Source organism: Hemiscyllium ocellatum, chromosome 12, assembly GCF_020745735.1.
Source record: "Hemiscyllium ocellatum isolate sHemOce1 chromosome 12, sHemOce1.pat.X.cur, whole genome shotgun sequence".
In the NCBI taxonomy this organism is placed as follows: Eukaryota; Metazoa; Chordata; class Chondrichthyes; order Orectolobiformes; family Hemiscylliidae; genus Hemiscyllium; species Hemiscyllium ocellatum.
In genome coordinates this window covers 57,576,063-57,594,507 of record NC_083412.1, presented here as the reverse complement: position 1 = coordinate 57,594,507, position 18,445 = coordinate 57,576,063, and the positions used below count along the sequence as shown (strand labels likewise).

The window sequence follows — 18,445 nt, the reverse complement described above, 5'->3', positions numbered from 1 at the left end:
TTGTAGTCCCATTATTTTGCATCAACATGGGAGGTAACCTTAATATTCAATCAATAAGTGTGGCGCTGGAAAAGTACAGCAGATCAGGCAACATTCAAAGAACAGGAGAGTCGAAGTTTCAGGCATTAGCCCTTCTTCATTCCTGATCCTTGGATGCTGCCTGATTCTGATCTCCAGCATCTGCAGTCCTCACTTTCTCTTAATATTCAATCATTTCAGCTAAAACTGATATGAATTGAAGTTTAAGTGGAGGGCGTTTGCTTAATTTAGCAGAATCTCTACTGAATTGTGCTATACTGGTGTAAGTTATGATGTGAAATAGTTTAATATAAGCTCCGTTCAAGCAATCTGTGGCAGGGGCAAATTCCCTTTTTTGTTGCCTCTTTCAGTGAAAGGAGCCGAGATCGGCAAAGATCAAGAAACAAAGATAGTAGCCGGTCTGAGAAATCTGTTACCATCCAAACACCACCAGCAGAGCCTCTGCTTGGCAATGAATCAACTCGTGGAGATGAGACGGTACAGGTAATGCTTGGACATGTTTATCCATTTTGAAAATGTGAACTAGACCATAGGATGTTGCTGCTCTAAGATTAATTTTAGGTTGGAGTATAATTTTATTTACTGAATAAAGTTTCTGAAACCAGGCATCAGAAAGCCAATGCGATTAGTATTTTCGTTTGTAAAATTGTAAAGTTTCTGACATGGTCCCTTTTCATTTGATTTACTAGATAGCTGTATGTGTAAAAATGTTTTTTCACCAACTAACGTGCAATTTTGTTGTCTCGAGGTTGTCTCATTTGTTGTTTCTCCTTTTGTTTTTCTGTTTATTAAAGCAAACTGAGCTAAGTTATTACAGTAAAGATTTTGCACCATAACAATATCCAGCTATAATTCTAAACCCCAGTGCTGTAGAGGAAACTGCATCACTAGTTGATCTGATCCATTCCCGAAGAAGGGCTCACGTCCGAAACGTTGATTCTCCTGCTCCTTGGATGCTGCCTGACCTGTTGTGCTTTTCCAGCAACACATTTTCAGCTCTGATCTCTATCTGCAGTCCTCACTTTCTCCTCCTTGATCTGATCCAGCACAGTTGTAATGAAGTGGAAGTTGCCTTGATGTGTCCTGCTCACCAAAATCAGATCCAATCCAAACAGTTACTGTATCACCAGCAAAGTAATGAAGAGATTGTAAAGAGTGCTATCGCTCAGTCCATATTCAACAATGACCTGCTCACTGATCAGCTTGGGTTCTTCCAGGGCCACTCAACTCCAAACTATATTATAACCTTTTCCAGATTTGGACCAAAAAGAAAAGCTGAATTCCAGAGCAGAGAGTAACTGCATTTGATGTCAAGTCAAATTGATTGAATGCACCAAATGGAAATTATGCAGTCAGTCGTTGGATCATACCTAGGATAAAGATGATCATGATTTTTAGTCATCAATCATCTCAGTCCACAGAATCATAATCTTTGACCCAGCCATTTCCAACTGCTTCATCAACAAGCTACTTGTCCACTAAAAGTGGTGATGTACAGTAATCAGCAATGTTCAATTCCATTTGCAGCTCATCATATACTGTAGCAGAACATGTCCACATGCAGGAAAAACCTGCAAAGTATTCAAGCTTTGGCTAATGAAATCAGAAGTAACATTCATGTTGTGCTAGTATCTGGCATTCACCATATTAAAAAAAATGGCAAATATAACTATTTCCTTTTGATGTTCAATGGCGTTAGTACAGCTGAATCATGCAACAACGACAGAGGTTGATCAGAAACTTAACTTGCCTAGCCAGGCTACCAGAGAAGGTCAGAAGTGTTTGGAGTGGTGTAATGTGTAACTTACTTTTTGACTCCAAAGTCTGTCTGTGATCTAGAAGAATTATATTGGGAATATGGTGGAATGCTTTGCACTTGCTTAAGTGCAGCTTCAGTAATATTCTTGACTGATCAGCATCCCATCCATCACTTTAAACATTCTCTCCAACCGTTACCAACACACAAAAACAGTATGAGTACCATCAAAAAGGTGGATTACAGCAAATTATCAGCAAAGTAATTAAGGGATCATAAATAGTGCTATTGCCCAGTCCTTAGTCAATAATGACCTGCTCACTGCTCAGCTTGGGTTAGAACATAGAAAAATACAGCGCAGTACAGGCCTTTTGGCCCTCGATGTTGCGCCGATCCAAGCCCACCTAACCTACACTAACTCACTATCCTCCATATGCCTATCCAATGCCCATTTAAATGCCCATAAAGAGGGAGAGTCCACCACTGCTACTGGCAGGGCATTCCATGAACTCACGACTCGCTGAGTAAAGAATCTACCCCTAACATCTGTCCTATAACTATCACCCCTTATGCCAGGGCCGTTCAACTCCAAACCATATTTATAACCTTTTCCAGACTTGGACAAAAAGAAAAGCTGAATTCCAGAGCAGAGAGTAACTGCATTTGATGTCAAGTCAAATTGATTGAATGCACCAAATGGAAATGATGCAATCAATCATTGGAGTCATATCTAGGATAAATGATCATGATTATTAGTCACCAATCATCTCAGTCCAGGGTTCCTTTGTCAGCAACTCACTCAGGTACCGCTGACAGTATCTTCCGAACTCTTGACCTCTACAACTAAGAACAAAAGACACTGATGCCTCTGAATGTCACCACCTGCAGGTTCCCCACCAGGCCTTAAACCATTCTGACTTAAACTGTAACATTGTTCCTTTGCTGTCAAGAGGTCAAAATCTAAACGCCTTCTCTAGAGCATTAGTGGTGAATCTTTGTAACATTAACTGACTCAAGAAGGCAGCTCACCATCACCTTTTGAAAAACAATTATAGATTAGCAATAAATGCAGGCCTTGCCAGTGGTATTCAAATATTTTTGCATGGGCGGGTGGGGAAATCAAACTTGTGTTATTGTGCCATTGTAGTCTTTCAACTTGTTGGACAATGAAATTCACTGACAAACATGCTGAGGAGGTATTAGTGTGTGTGTGTGTGTGTGTGTGTGTGTGTGTGTGTGTGTGTGTGTGTGTGTGTGTGTGTGCCTGTGACATAGAAGCAGGAGTTGGCGTTCAACCCCTCAAAACTCTATTTCCATTGAATTAAAGCATAGCTGGATTGAGGAAAACTTTAATTACCCACCTTTGATCAATATTGTTATCTATCTTTTAAAAGATCAATTCAATCTTAAGTATTTAAATTAGACCAGCATCTACAGTTTTTTTGGGAAACAAAATTCCAGATATCCACTATTATTTGCGTGTAAATTGCTTCTTAATTTAACTCCTGAACGATCTAGCTCCAATTGTATCATTTTGTCCTCTTGTTCTGGATTCCCCAGAGAAAATGCCTTACTGTATTAAACGGTTTCTAACATATAGCATATGGACCTCTCAAACTTCCAAATTTTGTAGTTTTGCAATATACTCTTTACTTTAGTACTTGGATATATTTGCTGTGTATAATAGTCATTTTGAAAGCATCAGTAAGCAGTAGCAGTTCCACCTTATAATGGCTGTCACATAAAGAGTACTTTCTGTTCCAAATTGCCGGAAATGTTGTTGTCCATGCTAAATAAATTTGCTGTTCCAAGTTTTGGCCAACACTTGGTCATTGTCCCGTACACATTAAAAGTTTTGCTATTGTAATAACTACATGACATTGCCCTAGTTTTTGTTCACAGTTTTCTTAATTTTCTCTCTCGAATCTTTTGGTTTCTTTGGTCCTCCATCTCATGGCCGCATATGAATTATCCCATTGTATCATTCAACTGTTGATGGCAGAGTCAAAAGCACTTCAGCTTAATTCATTCTCAAAGCATATGCATTTCTTTATATTTAAAAATCTAATGCAAAGCAATCTTTTTGGTTATCTGACATAATTTAAGCTCCAAGATGTCTTGTCCTTTATCTATTTCAACAATTCTTAGGTTTAGGAATGAAGTAGGCCATTGAGCCAATTGATTCGGCCCTGCCATTCAGTGACTGATCTGATTTTCCTCAGCTCCACTTTCTTACCTTTTTCTCCATACCCTTGATTCCCTTACTAATGAAACATCTGTATCTCAACCTTGGATCTACTTAATGACAGAGCATCCACAGCCCTCTGTGGCAAAGAATTCCACAGATTCCTAGCGCACTGAGAGAAGAAATTCCCCTGCGTCTCCATCTTAAATGTGCAGCCCCCTAATCTACAATTATGCTCTCAGGCCCGAGGTTCTCCCACAAGGGGATACAATCTGTCAAGGAATCTCGTGTGTTTCAGTAAGGCCAGGTCTCTCTTTTCTAAATTTCATTGAGTACAGACCCAAACTACTCGATCTCCTCATAAGATAGTCCTTCCATATCTGGTATCAACCTATTCTGGACAGTCTCCAATGCCACTCTGTCTTTGCTGAGGTAAGGAAGCCAGAACTGTTTACATTACAAATCGTTCTACTTATAATGTGCATTTTGTTAACGTGATCGATGAATTGGGAACACTGTTTCTAAAGCCCAAACTTTTAAAACCTGTGTTGGCTGTAACATGATTATATTGCCAACACTTTAAGCACTGTGTTTCTAAAGACCAATTCTTCTGTAATGTGGGATTGCACAAGAATGCAACCATTGTGTTATAGAAGAGCTACCTGTATTTCAGCCTTATTGACTAGTGTCCTGCGTAGGTTTAGCAAAACCTATGTATCTTTATACTCCATTTCATGTTAAATGAAGATTAGCATTCCACTTGTTTTTCCTACTACCTGCTGAATTGTAAGCTTTTTGTGATTCATGGATGAAGACTGTCAAATCCCTGTGTTCTTTAGCTTTCTACAGTCTTTTATCACCGCCTTTCAAAATGCCTTCAAGAATTTTCTGGATTATATAAGTGCAAGTTGTTTTTATCAATGGTTGAAGTAAAATGTGTTAAACAAGTGATTTATAATTACATCGTGTGTGTGTAACCTTTGCTCCGCCCCATAGACTTCTCTGTTGACAGCTTATTTTGGCTCTGATTTGTGTCTTGGTGTTCAACCATAACGTTTCCCATTATCTGAGATTGTTTGGGATGGGAAAGCATTCGCTAAAGTTAATAGCTTTGATCATTTTTTGTTTTAAAAAAAAATTTGTTCAGTAAGGAGAGGTACCAGCAGGAGGTACGCATTGGAACCAACGATATGGTAAGGGAAAAGGATGAGCTTCTGAAGGGTGAATATAGAATGTTAGGTAGGAATTTAAAAATGAGGTCCTCAAGGGTAGTAATATCTGGATTACTCCCATTGTTACAAGTTAATGGGAGTAGGAACAGGAGGATAGAGCAGATGAATGCATTGCTGAGGAAGTGGTGCATGCGAGAAGGGTTCACATTTTTGGATCATTGGAATCTTTTCTGGGGTTGAAGTGACCTATGGAAGAAGGATAATTGCACCTGAATTACAAGGGGACTAATATACTGGCAGGGAGATTTGCTATAGCTGTTCAGGAGGATTTAAACTAGTAAGGGGGTGGGGGTGGTTTTGGACCCAGGGAGATGGTGAGGAAAGAGATCAATCTGAGACTGGTACAGTTGGGAAAACGAGCAACTCAAACAGTCAGGGCTGGCAGGAAAAAAGCAGGTAAACAAGGTAGGACTGATAAATGAAAGTGCACTTGCTTCAATGCAAGAGGCCTAACAGGAAAGGAGATGAACTCAAGGCATGGTTAGGAACATGGGATTGGGATATCATTGCAATTACCGAAATGTGGCTCAAGGATGGACAAGACTGTCAGCTTAATGTTCCAGGATACAAATGCTATAGGAAGGATAGAAAGGGGGGGTGCAAAAGAGGAGGCGGTGTGGTGTTTCTGAAAAGGATAGCGTTATTGCTGCACTTAGGATATTCCTGGGAATACATCCAAGGAAGTTATTTGGGTGGAACTGAGAAATAAGAAAGGGATGATCACGTTATTGGGATTGTATTATAGAACCCCTAATAGTCAGCGGGAAATTGAGAAACAAATTTATAAGGAGATTTCAGTCATCTGTAAGAATAATAGGGTGGTTATGGTAGGGGATTTTAACTTTCCAAACATAGACTGGGACTGCCATAGTGTTAAGGATTTAGGTGGAGAGGAATTTGTTAAGTGTGTATGAGAAATTTTTCTGATTCAGTATGTATCAACTAGAGAAGGTGCAAAACTTGACCTACTGTTGGGAAATGAGGCAGGGCAGGTGACTGAGGTGTCAGTGGGGAGTACTTTGGGGCCAAAAACCATAATTGTTTTAGTTTTAACTGAATAGTTATTGCAAAATTGAAAATATTGTAGGAGCATTCACACACAAAACAAAAATTGATTTTAGTAGATCATGTTTTGGGACATCTGTGTTCGAAATTCCTGAGTATAGACATTATGCCAGGTGAAAAGTTGCTGAAAATCTTGTAAACTTACTGATTTGGTAGAGAACTAACACAGTATTGGCAGTTATTCAGAAAATATATCAAAACTCTCCAAGACAGGGTTAAAGCTTTTTTTAAAAAAAATTACATTCTCTTTCACTTGGTCACCGATTTCAGTAAAAATTTATGAAATGCAATTCTGATCATTGCATTTTACCTTGCAGGATGATAACTGGGGCGAAACCACAACAGCCATTACTGGGACATCGGAACACAGTATATCACAAGAAGACATTGCGAGGATCACAAAGGATGTGGATGATACTGGGCTAGACTGTACCCGACATTTAGGGATAGCCATTGCTGCGGTGCTCGGAATATTGGTCTTTTTAACTCCCATTGCCTTTATGGTTCTTCCTCAAGTTCTTTGGCGTGAAGTACTTGAACCTTGTGGTACTGTATGTGAAGGGCTTTTCATCTCTGTTGCCTTCAAGCTTCTCATCCTTCTCATTGGAACGTGGGCACTCTTCTTCCGCAAGCCAAAGGCACAGATGCCACGTGTTTTTGTGTTCCGGGCACTCCTGATGGTGCTAATATTCGTGTTTGTGGTTTCTTATTGGCTTTTCTATGGAGTACGCATTCTAGACTCAAGAGATCCAAATTACCAAGGAATTGTTCAGTATGCAGTTTCACTGGTAGATGCCCTCTTGTTTATCCACTACCTGGCAATCGTACTTCTGGAACTGCGTCAACTACAACCCATGTTCACTGTCAAAGTGACCCGATCAACTGATGGGGAATCTCATTTCTACAGTGTAGGTGTACTGAGGTATGTGACATGTGGCAGCACTGTCTGCTCTATTTAATTTCTAAACCAATGAAATTTTTCATCATTTTATTTTTCCTGCTATTGTCTTCCAACACTTTTAGATGTCTCCAATAAGAATATTTAGAGCTGAGGTTAAAATTGAAATGTCTGTGATAAGTGAGCATTAGTTTGTGATGAATGTATTACAGTTTCATTAGTATAAATTAACACTGAACATGGATTGATTGACTCTTAGTTGTTTGAAATCTCAGACTTTGTAAAACAGTTCCAACTATAGTAACATAATTAAGAGATGCAATTATTATTGGATGTCAGAAGAAGGGAAAAGTTGAAGTTTGGTAGAATCCAAACAATTGCCATCAGTGTGTCAAAGTGCTGTAGCTCCTTCTATTTACAGTTTGCTTGTATCGCGACATTTCGAGAACACCATTTCGGTTTGGTGAATGGTGGCATTACTTACATCTTAATTCTCTCTTGTGGTGAGTGTTAATTACCAAGGCTCATACTTGAGGTTATTGTCAAATTCGGTCTGCGTCACAATAGGTGATTGCTGAATTTAAAACAAAAGCTTGTACTTTGAATAGATATTTTAGTTAAATACTTTTTCTATCTTCCTAACCTGATGATAAGGGAATTTGCAATATACCAAGTCCTTGTTATCCCCGGAGGACAGAGCATGTATCTCCCGCAAATAACAGGAAATCACAAATACTGCTATAATGGAAATCCCCTATCTACTGTTGGGGCATTAACAGAGGAAAACCTCATTGGGTCTGGGCAAACTGGGTGAACCTCGTGTGTACATGGATCCATGAGTATTGAGGAAATAGTGCACCGATTGTGCTTCATACTGATGTTGATAATTATTAGGTGTGAAGCATCTTATTTCATGTTAAATGTTATAAAATCAATGAGTCATGCATTCACCTCTGTTTGTGTGATCAGAGGTGGCATTGATTCCATCCCAATTCCAACTTAATGTTTTGCAGTGCAAGCAAGAATAAAATGTTTCTATTTTTAAAATGTGACATTTTGAGTTGCCAGTTTAACATCATAGGATGAAAAGAACAACTGGACATACTGTTCCTGTGATTCCACCTTTTTGTTAACTGAACTAATTGTATTACATAAACAATAACAAAAATAGAAATTGCTGGAAAAGCTCAGCAAGCTATCAACATCTGTGGAGAGAAAACAAAGTTAACATTTCTAGTGATCCTTCCTCAGAACTGGAGGAACAGAAGATTCAACTATTTTAATAAATTTTAAGAGGTATAATCAACATAGCCAGTTGTCTTTTCCACTGGTTGGAAGAGGACTTACATCTGACAGTAGAGGAGCAAGCAGAAGCTGGCTTGTTATTTCTGGTTCCTGCGATGATAATGGAAATGTTATCAAACACGACCAAGCACATCACTGAACATGATGCAAGTGTATTCACATTAGTTATAGTCTATCTGCTTTTGCCTAGTTTTGTGTTTTGTTTTGATTTTTATCTTAAGTTTTTTGTTTATTTTTCTGGTTTGTATCATTTGTCATTATAAATTCAACTCCTTTTAAGATTTGTTTCAATCATTGAAGGGTTAATGCCTTTCGGCCAGGATATTATCAATATTGTAACGTGTGACACTAATCTAGAAATTTTGATTTGACTAAGATGGGGATTTTAAAAGCCTGAAGGTTTTAGGAAGATTGTTGTGTTTCACAGGAGAAAATGAGATTCTTCAGTAAAATGTTTGAATGGAATCCAGTTTCAAGCTTACCTACAATTCTCTGTTTGGATTATTTCAGTTTCACTTCAGCACTTTACAGACTTTCAGACAGAAATTTGGATGTTAACAAAAACACCCTATGTTACTAAAAACATTGTTTGGTCCAAATTAAATTTTTTTGCACCATCTGACATATGAAACCCACCCTATCTTTCTCTACTGACTTGTCATTCTATAGTACAGCCTCATACAATTGCCTTTGTATGGTTTTAACTCTTATCCCAAGGTAATCAGCAAAGGCAAGAATCCCTGCCTCCATGTGATCTGAGGTCTTGGCTGACCTTTTTTTCTTCCAGTAGGTTTCCAGGTCACTGAACCCTGCTCCTCTACCTAGTTTATGATCCTTCCTGTCTCCAATTCACACGCTAGCATCTTTTATTTCTTTGTTTTCTCTCATTTTATCTCTGTGGTCTTCTGATGATACCAGTTCTGCTATTTAATCATCTTAATGATTTGTGCAGTATTTAGTTTCTTTCCAATATTTAGTTTCTTTCCAATAAATGCTGAAAAGTTTTTTTTCGGTTTTGTTTTCAAACCCTGTTTGTAGTGCATTTTTTGTTTACTGCTGGTTGAATTATCAATATTTTTCATTGGGCTGCTACAGGCATAAGATCAGTGTGAAAATCATCATAAGCAAAAACTGCACTCATTCTGATGTGTTGTGCGGTTAATGAGGCTTCAGTTAATAAACAGCTCACTGGGAGACTCTGCTGGTAGATTTCTTGCATTGCAATTCAACTACAGTATTAGATGGGTCATAATAGACTCCCTAACCCAGGCATTTAGATTACTGACATCGTTGACAAATTGATGCTTGGGGCAACAGATTGAACCATTTGGATGTTTAAAACCAATTATCGAATGCATTTATAAAAATGCGGTTTTAAATAGCATGCTCTTGTTTCAAAAAGACTTTAAATGGGAGTGAGAGATTTGGGAGATGACATTACTTGACCATTATCCCATATTTGTTTGATCATTAATTGCTTTTATGAATTACCTGCTTTTATACAGTTTTAATCACAAAATGATGAGCTCTGACTGATCACGTTCAGCCACTACTTAACATTTATTACAGAGACTCCTGTGCCCGTCATCTCTAGATTCTCCACTCCTAAATTGTTCTCTTGTACATCTGATCTCTTTAGGCATGCTAAGTGTTAACGTGAAAGCTAATTTCCTTTAATACTGCACATCTGTGAGTCACGGTTCCCACGGGGAGGGGAGGGGATGGAAAGGGTAAGCCTGTGCCTATTTTATTTCATCACTTTTGTCTCCATCTGTCCTGAAGGCTATAACTGCTACTATGGCACCATTTGATGGATGACTAAAGCCCTCTTGTACCTCATCATTCTTTTTGTATGCCTGGTCAGTGCTACTTTGCTGTTTCTGCCTGCACATAACTTTTTATTCTCTCCCTGTGTGTGTGTGCGTGTGCGTGTCTCTCTCTCTCTCTCTGTCGGTCTCTCTCTCTCTCTCTCTCTCTCTCTCTGGCATTCAATGACTCCATTGAGTCATCAGTGAAATTTTAAAAGAATGCTAATATCATTGAATGTTATCTTTGGCTTTTTCAACCTTTTAATGGTATGATCTTTATCATTTATTGGGCCTGACTAGACCATTGTGTAAATTATAAATAACCTCCTGAATCTGTGTATGTTTTCTGCAACTCTGAATTTAAACTGGTGCAATCAGGACCATTCCTTTTCTGCTGTATTAAACCAAATGAAATATAGTTACCAATGAGATGCCACTTGACAGTGTGTGATGTATTCTGTCTTCATCTCTATGATATTTGACACAGCCAACCAGACCATCTTTCTTTCGTGCCTCATCACAATTGTCCAGTTCAGTGGGACCAGCTGTCATTCACTTCTATCTATATCTATCTATTCCTATTCTGATAACCTCCTTCAGCAAACAGCTTCCCCTTCCATTTTCATGCCATCACCATGCGAATTCCTCAAATTCTATTCTTGGCTAATCCTCCTGTCTCAGCTAATCACTGTATCTACATTGCTATCTAACTCTCCATCGCTGCCATCTCTTTTCAGCCCTCTGCTGCCTTGCATTTGCATTGTCAAACTGAGTGTTTGTCCAGTATCCAGTTCTGTGTGAGACTCCATTTTTCTCAGCTTACCGTTGGGAAGATTGAAGCTATTGTTTTTTTTTCTGACCAGTGCTGAAAATACTTGCCACAAACTCCACTCTTCCCCCTTACTGCAGCTTGAAGCTAACCAGATAACATGTAGACTCTGCATCCTTTATGGGCCCAAGCTGAGCTTCCAACCCTGAATCTGTTCTATTAGAAAGACATTCTGTTTCTCCAACATTCTCCAGCTAATCCAAACCTCTGGTGTCTGTATGCAACTCTGCTAATCTGTCAGCTCTATCGTTGCTGAACTAGATGGGCTCACAATCCCCTCAGTGCCTTGTTTTGAAGATCTCGCATTCATGTCCAGGTTCCACTGTCATCTTGTTCTATCACTATCTAAGTTCCTCCAATCTCATCCTCATGCTTTCAGTTCCCCAGGAAATAGTTCACTTGCTCTGACCACTTGTACATCCCACATATCTTTAGTTCTCTTTAAGCAGTTTAAGCTGCTTAAGCTTCGGCTGTTTAGTGTGCTTAACGTCAAGCTTCTGTAAACTCTTTTTAAATTATCGAAACTGACCTAGGTGTCTCTTCTGCGTTCTATGAATGTAATTTGGAGATTATCAATTCAACTTGTTTACATTTACTTGGAAGCAGACTCAGCATACCATCATCCCCATTCCCAATACAACGACAAGTTGTTCCTTATTTGTCTACCATTGCCAAATTGAAATACAGCAAATGCAGAATGTTCATATCTTCCTTATTTCTTTTCATGTCCCTCTTCTTAAAAAGAATGCAATGTGCTGGAACTTTACTGTCTATCAGAGCATCTGCCTATAGAATTGTGTCTGTACTTAACACAAATTGAAAGGAGCCATGATGAATTTTGGCTTTGATCTGTAGTTGAGTGAAGAGGACATCAGTATTTCTAATTTGTTAATCCCAACTCTGCCTTTAGTACAATTAGTTATTACCATGCTTATGACCATGGGGGTGAATGAGTGGTGAAACACTGACTTTATGGAAGTGCTTAGAAACAGAATCCACCAATTGTGATAATTGGGTTAGAAATGGAGGTAAAACTCTTGTTTGTCATCAGGACTGATAGAAAATATTGTTTAACCAAGTTGAACTCTACTACTCAAAGATTTTACTCAGACTTGCACAAAGCAGTGTGTAGTTGAAGGCTTGATTCCTAAAATGTGAATGTAAGCTGAAGTCCATTCCAGAAATCTTTATTCTGGCCTCTTAGAGACAGTATAGACAGAAGAGTCAGCTTAATAGTTCCTGTTGTATTAAGTATTAAGCTACTACGTAATGTCTCAACTCTGCTTGTTCCTGAGAACTTTGAAAGTTTGTTTCAAAATATGAAGTTTACTCAGTGTCACAAGGAACCACAGAAGTTTTTTTTAATTCTAAGATTTCTTCAGATGTTGCTTTTTAGCAGTCTTGCAAAAACTTTATACTATGTTTTGAGCAAATTAAATTGCTCAAGATGCTCAGTCAAGTTGCCATATATTGGGTGGCACGGTGGCACAGCAGTTAGCACTGCTACCTCACTGCGCCAGAGACTCGGGTTCAATTCCCGCCTCAGGCGACTGACTGTATGGAGTTTACACATTCTCCCTGTGTCTGCGTGGTTTCCTCCCACAAACACAAAAATGTGCAGGTTAGGTGAATTGGCCATGCTAAGTTGCCCATAGTGTTAGTAGAAGGGGTAAGTGTAGGAGAATGGGTCTGGGTGGGTTGCTCTTCGAAGGGTCGGTGTGGACTTGTTGGGCTGAAGGGCCTGTTTCCACACTAAGTAATCTAATATAACTCTGACACTGAAGCAAGGACAGACTTCTTTTTAAAAAAACGTTGAATATCCATTTTAGTCATGGTCCTTAATCACTGAACTGAGAGGATGAGGTCTGAGGAAGAATTAATTGAGCTGTTTCACTGTTTCATTTCTTTTATATTCAGAAATGTTGTCCTGTATTTTCAGTATCCAACGAGCTGCCCTTGTCATTCTGGAGAATTACTACAAGGATTTCACTGTCCACAATCCAGCACTCTTGACTGCCGCAAAATCTCGTGCAGCCAAACATATGGCTGGACTGAAAGTCTACAATGTGGATGGTAAGTTCATACACACACAATCCAGCAAGAATGTGACCCTCAAAAAATATATATTTTCTGTCTATCCTGTGCTCTTTTAAGTGACTTGCTCAGGGACCATAACTAAGGTTTTTAAATCTATAAAAGTACATAAAACAGAATTGTGCCTATTCGATGGAATGTGGGTATCTTTGGGTAGGCCAACATTTATTGACCATCCCTGAATCAGAGCTTCAGATGAGCAAGGGTCATATTGGATATGATCATCCATAGATTAAATTTCCTCCTTTTCTCCAGAAGGAAACGACAAAATTGCATGCAAACCCATAAAACTTTATAAATGCCAAAACAATAATGCACAACTCCCTAAACTGATCAAAGCCAATAAATTCAAGTCCTTAACTAGTGCAAAGTGTAGTTTCCATGACACTTTTGAAAAAGATTTGATGCCATCTTTTCTCCTTTACACTAATGTTGGAATTCCAACCAGGATGGAGCCTGTAAAATCTGTCTTCCCAGCTGGAATCCCAACTCCTGTGGAACTCTTGCATATTGCCAAAAGGTCCACTAATATGGTTTTCTGGATACATTGCAGCAAATTCCCTTGCTTAAGTGAATGACAGAGTATTTGGTGATGGTTAAACTGTGTTGCATTTTATTCAGTGCAATGTCTAGTTATTCACTGGAATCTTGTGCTGGCAACTGGAGGGGCAAGAATTTAGATATTCTTTAGACTATTCAGCTGGAGACTCAAGTAATGTTCTGGGGAGAAGAAAAGAACTGCAGCTTCTGGAAATCAGAATCAAAATCAGAAATTGCTGGAAAATCTCAGCAAGTCAAATAGCATCTGTAGAGAGAAAGCAGAGTGAACGTTTCAGGTTCAGTGACTTCTTCAGAACTGATTTGTTGCTAGGAAAAGGTTGGTAAAGGAAAAGGTGCAATCCTTGAATCTTTTGGACTCAAGATCAAAATCAGTAATTGTAGGGCCTGAGAACCTCCTTCCATGTTCTTACCCCAACCCCATACACCATGCCTTGTTTTCATATGGAGTGCTGCCACTGACAATTCCATTAACATGATTTGGAGATGCCGGTGTTGGACTGGGGTTACAAAGTTAAAAATCATACAACACCAGGTTATAGTCCAACAGCACTAGCTTTTGGAGCGACGCTCCTTCATTAGGTGGTTGTGGAGTACACAATTGTAAGACACAGAATTTATAGCAAAAGTTTACAGTGTGATGTAATTGAAATTATACATTGAAAAATACCTTGATTGCTTGTTGAGTCTTTCATCTGTTCGAATACCATGGTAGTTTCACTTTTTTCATGAGTAAATAACAAAACTTTTTTTTAAAAGTTGCATTCTCAGGTTAACTGTAACAATTGGTGATAGCTACACAATATGTTGAAGGTGTTAGCCCTCTGTGTTCTCTGTCTGTGCCATAACGTTTAGACTGATTCTAATCTAAAATGGGAGATCAGAGTCTTACATGAATCCATGCAGTTTTTGAGCAAAGTACAACCTACAACACAGACTACACAGAGAAACTTTGCCACCACACCTCACAAACTCCTCAATCATCTCGTGCACCAACTCTACAGCAGGCGCCACAACCTTGAAATTCAGATGGAGTCCACACTGTCATCCTACGCTCAGGATACAGCAGTACAATTATGCAACATTGCCAAATAGACAAGATGACAAAACTACACCACATACATGCGCACCAAAAACAAAAAACTGGAGAAACTTGGCATTCTCATCAGTAATACCAAAGCCCACCCTGGCACCACAGTAGGTAACATTATCACTGCGGGGAAGTCTAGTATCAACTTATTGGACCTCACCCTTCAACCGGAAGAGATTGAAGTCCTGAGCAGGGGTCTCAACTTCTGCCCCCCCACCAAAATGGACCCATTGGTTCTTGCAACAGACACCGAGGAGTTCATCAGACGAATGAGTCTCCGGGAATTCTTTCAAGGTGCCAGCAGTGATCCCAACGAGCTCACTGATGAACTGGAACAGTCATCACATGGATCTGTAGCGGAGTGACCAAAGAAGGTGCCAACTTGGATTCCACCAGAGGGCTGCTGCCCTGGACTTGACACGTATGCTCAAACCGTCAGGAAATATATAAATGCCAGATTCATCAGCCGTACCCACAAGGTAGAGCAAAATATCACCCGTTCACAACGCAATGCCGTTCAGGCTCTCAGAACCAATCACAACATTGTCATCAAACCAGCAGATAAAGGAGGAGCCATTGTCATTCAGAATAGAACAGATTACTGCGAGTAAGTGTACCAACAACTGAACAACCAGGAACACTACAGGCAATTATCAGCTGATCCGACCAAAGAACACACCTGTGAATTAAACACATTAATCAGGACTTTGGATCCAGTCCTTCAGAGTTCCCCCTACGTGCCCTCATCCCATATACTTCTCGTGCAGGTGACTTCTACTGCCTTCCAAAAGTACACCAAGCCAACACAACAGGAATGTGTGTTGGCACCCTGTGTGAGAATCACTCCAGCTATATCGAAGGCATCTTGAAACCCATTGTACAGGGGATCCCCAGCTTCTGTCACGACACTATGGATTTGTTACAGAAACTCGGCACCCATCGACCAGTCAAACTGGGAACATTCCTCGTCACCATGGACGTTTCAGCACCCTACACCAGCATCCTCCACAGTGACGGCATCGGGGCAACAGCCTCAGTACTCAACACCAACAACTACCAATCTCCAAACACCGTCCTATAACTCATCCACTTTATCCTCGATCACAACATCTTCACCATTGACAACCAGTTCTTCATCCAGACATACAACAGCCATTGGGACCAAATTTGCACCCCAATATACCAATATCTAAAATCTGATTGAAGATTTGTAGCTCGGGTATCCGTTGTTGTGGTTCTGCTCGCCGAGCTGGAAGTTTTTGCTGCAAACGTTTCGTTCCCTGGCTAGGGAACATCATCAGTGCGGTGGGAGCCTCGTGTGAAGCGCTGCTTTGATGTTTCTTCCGGTATTTATATTGGTTTGTTCTTGCCGCTTCCGGGTGTCAGTTTCAGCTGCAGTGATTTGTATATGGTGTCCAGGTCAATGTGTCTATTGATGGAGTTGATGGGATGAATGCCATGCTTCTAGGAATTCTCTGGCTGTTCTCTGTCTGGCTTGTCCTATGATAGTGGTGTTTTCCCAGTCAAATTCATGTTGCTGGTTGTCTAAGTGTATGGCTACTAGAGATAGCTGGTCGTGTCGTTTTGTGGCTAGCTGATGTTCGTGGATGCGGATTGTTAGCTGTCTTCCTGTTTGTCCTATATAGTGTTTTGTGCAGTCCTTGCATGGTATTTTGTAAACTACGTTAGTTTGGCTCATGCTGGGTATTGGGTCCTTTGTTCTAGTGAGTTGTTGTCTGAGCGTGGATGTTGGCTTGTGTGCTGTTATGAGCCAAACTAACGTAGTTTACAAAATACCATGCAAGGACTGCACAAAACACTATATAGGACAAACAGGAAGACAGCTAACAATCCGCATCCACGAACATCAGCTAGCCACAAAACGACACGACCAGCTATCTCTAGTAGCCATACACTCAGACAACCAGCAACATGAATTTGACTGGGAAAACACCACTATCATAGGACAAGCCAGACAGAGAACAGCCAGAGAATTCCTAGAAGCATGGCATTCATCCCCAAACTCCATCAATAGACACATTGACCTGGACACCATATACAAACCACTACAGCTGAAACTGACACCCGGAAACGGCAAGAACATCCATCAACAGACACATCGACCTGGACCCCAGATACAAATCACTGCAGCTGAAACTGACACCCGGAAGCGGCAAGAACAAACCAATATAAATACCGGAAGAAACATCAAAGCAGCGCTTCACACGAGGCTCCCACCGCACTGATGATGTTCCCTAGCCAGGGAACGAAACGTTTGCAGCAAAAACTTCCAGCTCGGCAAGCAGAACCGCAACATACCAATATCTTTTTTTTTAGATTACTTACAGTGTGGAAACAGGCCCTTCGGCCCAACAAGTCCACACCGACCCGTCGAAGTACAACCCACCCATACCCCTACATTTACCTCTTCATCTAAGACTACGGGCAATTTGGCATGGTCAATTCACCTGACCTGCACATCTTTGGACTGTGAGAGGAAACCGGAGCACCCGGAGGAAACCCACGCAGACACTGGATTATGTGTAATCTCCACAGTCAGTTGCCTTCATGCACAGGTTCGAACAAGACTTCTCTATGCAGGACCTTCAACTAACATTATATATCAGGTAGATTGACAACATTTTCTTCCTATGGACCCACAGCGAGGAGTCACTGATAAAACTACACCCTGATATCAAGAAGTTTCATCCCACCTTCAAACTTACCATTGGACTACTCTCGACAATCTGTCTCATTCTTGGACACATGCATCTCCATCAAGGATGGACACCTCAGCACCACACACTACCGCAAACCCACAGACAACCTCACAATGCTACACTTCACCAGCTTCCACCCAAAACATATTCAAACAGCCATTCCCTATGGACAAGCCCTCTGCGTACACCAGATATGTTCAGATGAGGAGGAACGTGATGGGCATCTGGAAGTACTCAGGGATGCCCTCATAAGAACGGGGTACAATGTTTAACTCCTTGACTGCCAGTTTCAATGTGCCACAGCAAGGAACTGTAATGACCTCCTCAGGAGACAGACACGTGCTGCAACCGATAGGGTACCCTTCGTTGTCCAGAATTCCCAGGAGCTGAAAAACTACGCCATGTTCTTCGTGACCTGCAATGCATTATCAATGAGAATGAGCACCTTGCCAAGACCTTCCCCACACCTCCACTGCTTGCCTTTAAATAACTGCCAAACCTCAAACAGATCATTGTTCATAGCAAACTGCCCAGCTTTCAGGACAACTTCGTATAACCCTGTCACGGTAGACACTGCAAGGTGTGTCAGACATGGATACCACCATTACACATGGGGACACCTCCCACCATGTACGTGACAGGTACTCATGTGACTCAGCCAACGTTGTCTACCTTATTTGTTGCAGGCAAGGATGCCCTGAGGCATGGTACATGGGGAAACCAAGCAAAGGCTACGGCAACAGGTGAATGGGCACCACACAACAGTCAAAAGACAGGAGTGTTCCCTCCCAGTTGGGGAACACTTCAGCGGTCCAGGACATGCGACCTCTGAGCTTCAGGTGACCATTTTCCAAGGCGAACTACGG

At 40.5% G+C, this 18,445-nt stretch overlaps 1 protein-coding gene across 2 annotated transcripts in view; it reads left to right on the top strand.

The window, feature by feature from the left end:
- The window catches only part of LOC132821068 (vang-like protein 1), a 58,127-nt gene that overhangs the window by 25,771 nt on the left and 13,911 nt on the right, over positions 1 to 18,445 (top strand). For both annotated transcript variants that reach the window (XM_060833583.1, XM_060833584.1), the window contains 3 exons: positions 390 to 522; positions 6,595 to 7,199; positions 13,057 to 13,190. In XM_060833583.1, the coding sequence (XP_060689566.1) occupies positions 390 to 522; positions 6,595 to 7,199; positions 13,057 to 13,190 (872 nt within the window). The remainder of the gene's footprint in view (positions 1 to 389; positions 523 to 6,594; positions 7,200 to 13,056; positions 13,191 to 18,445) is intronic.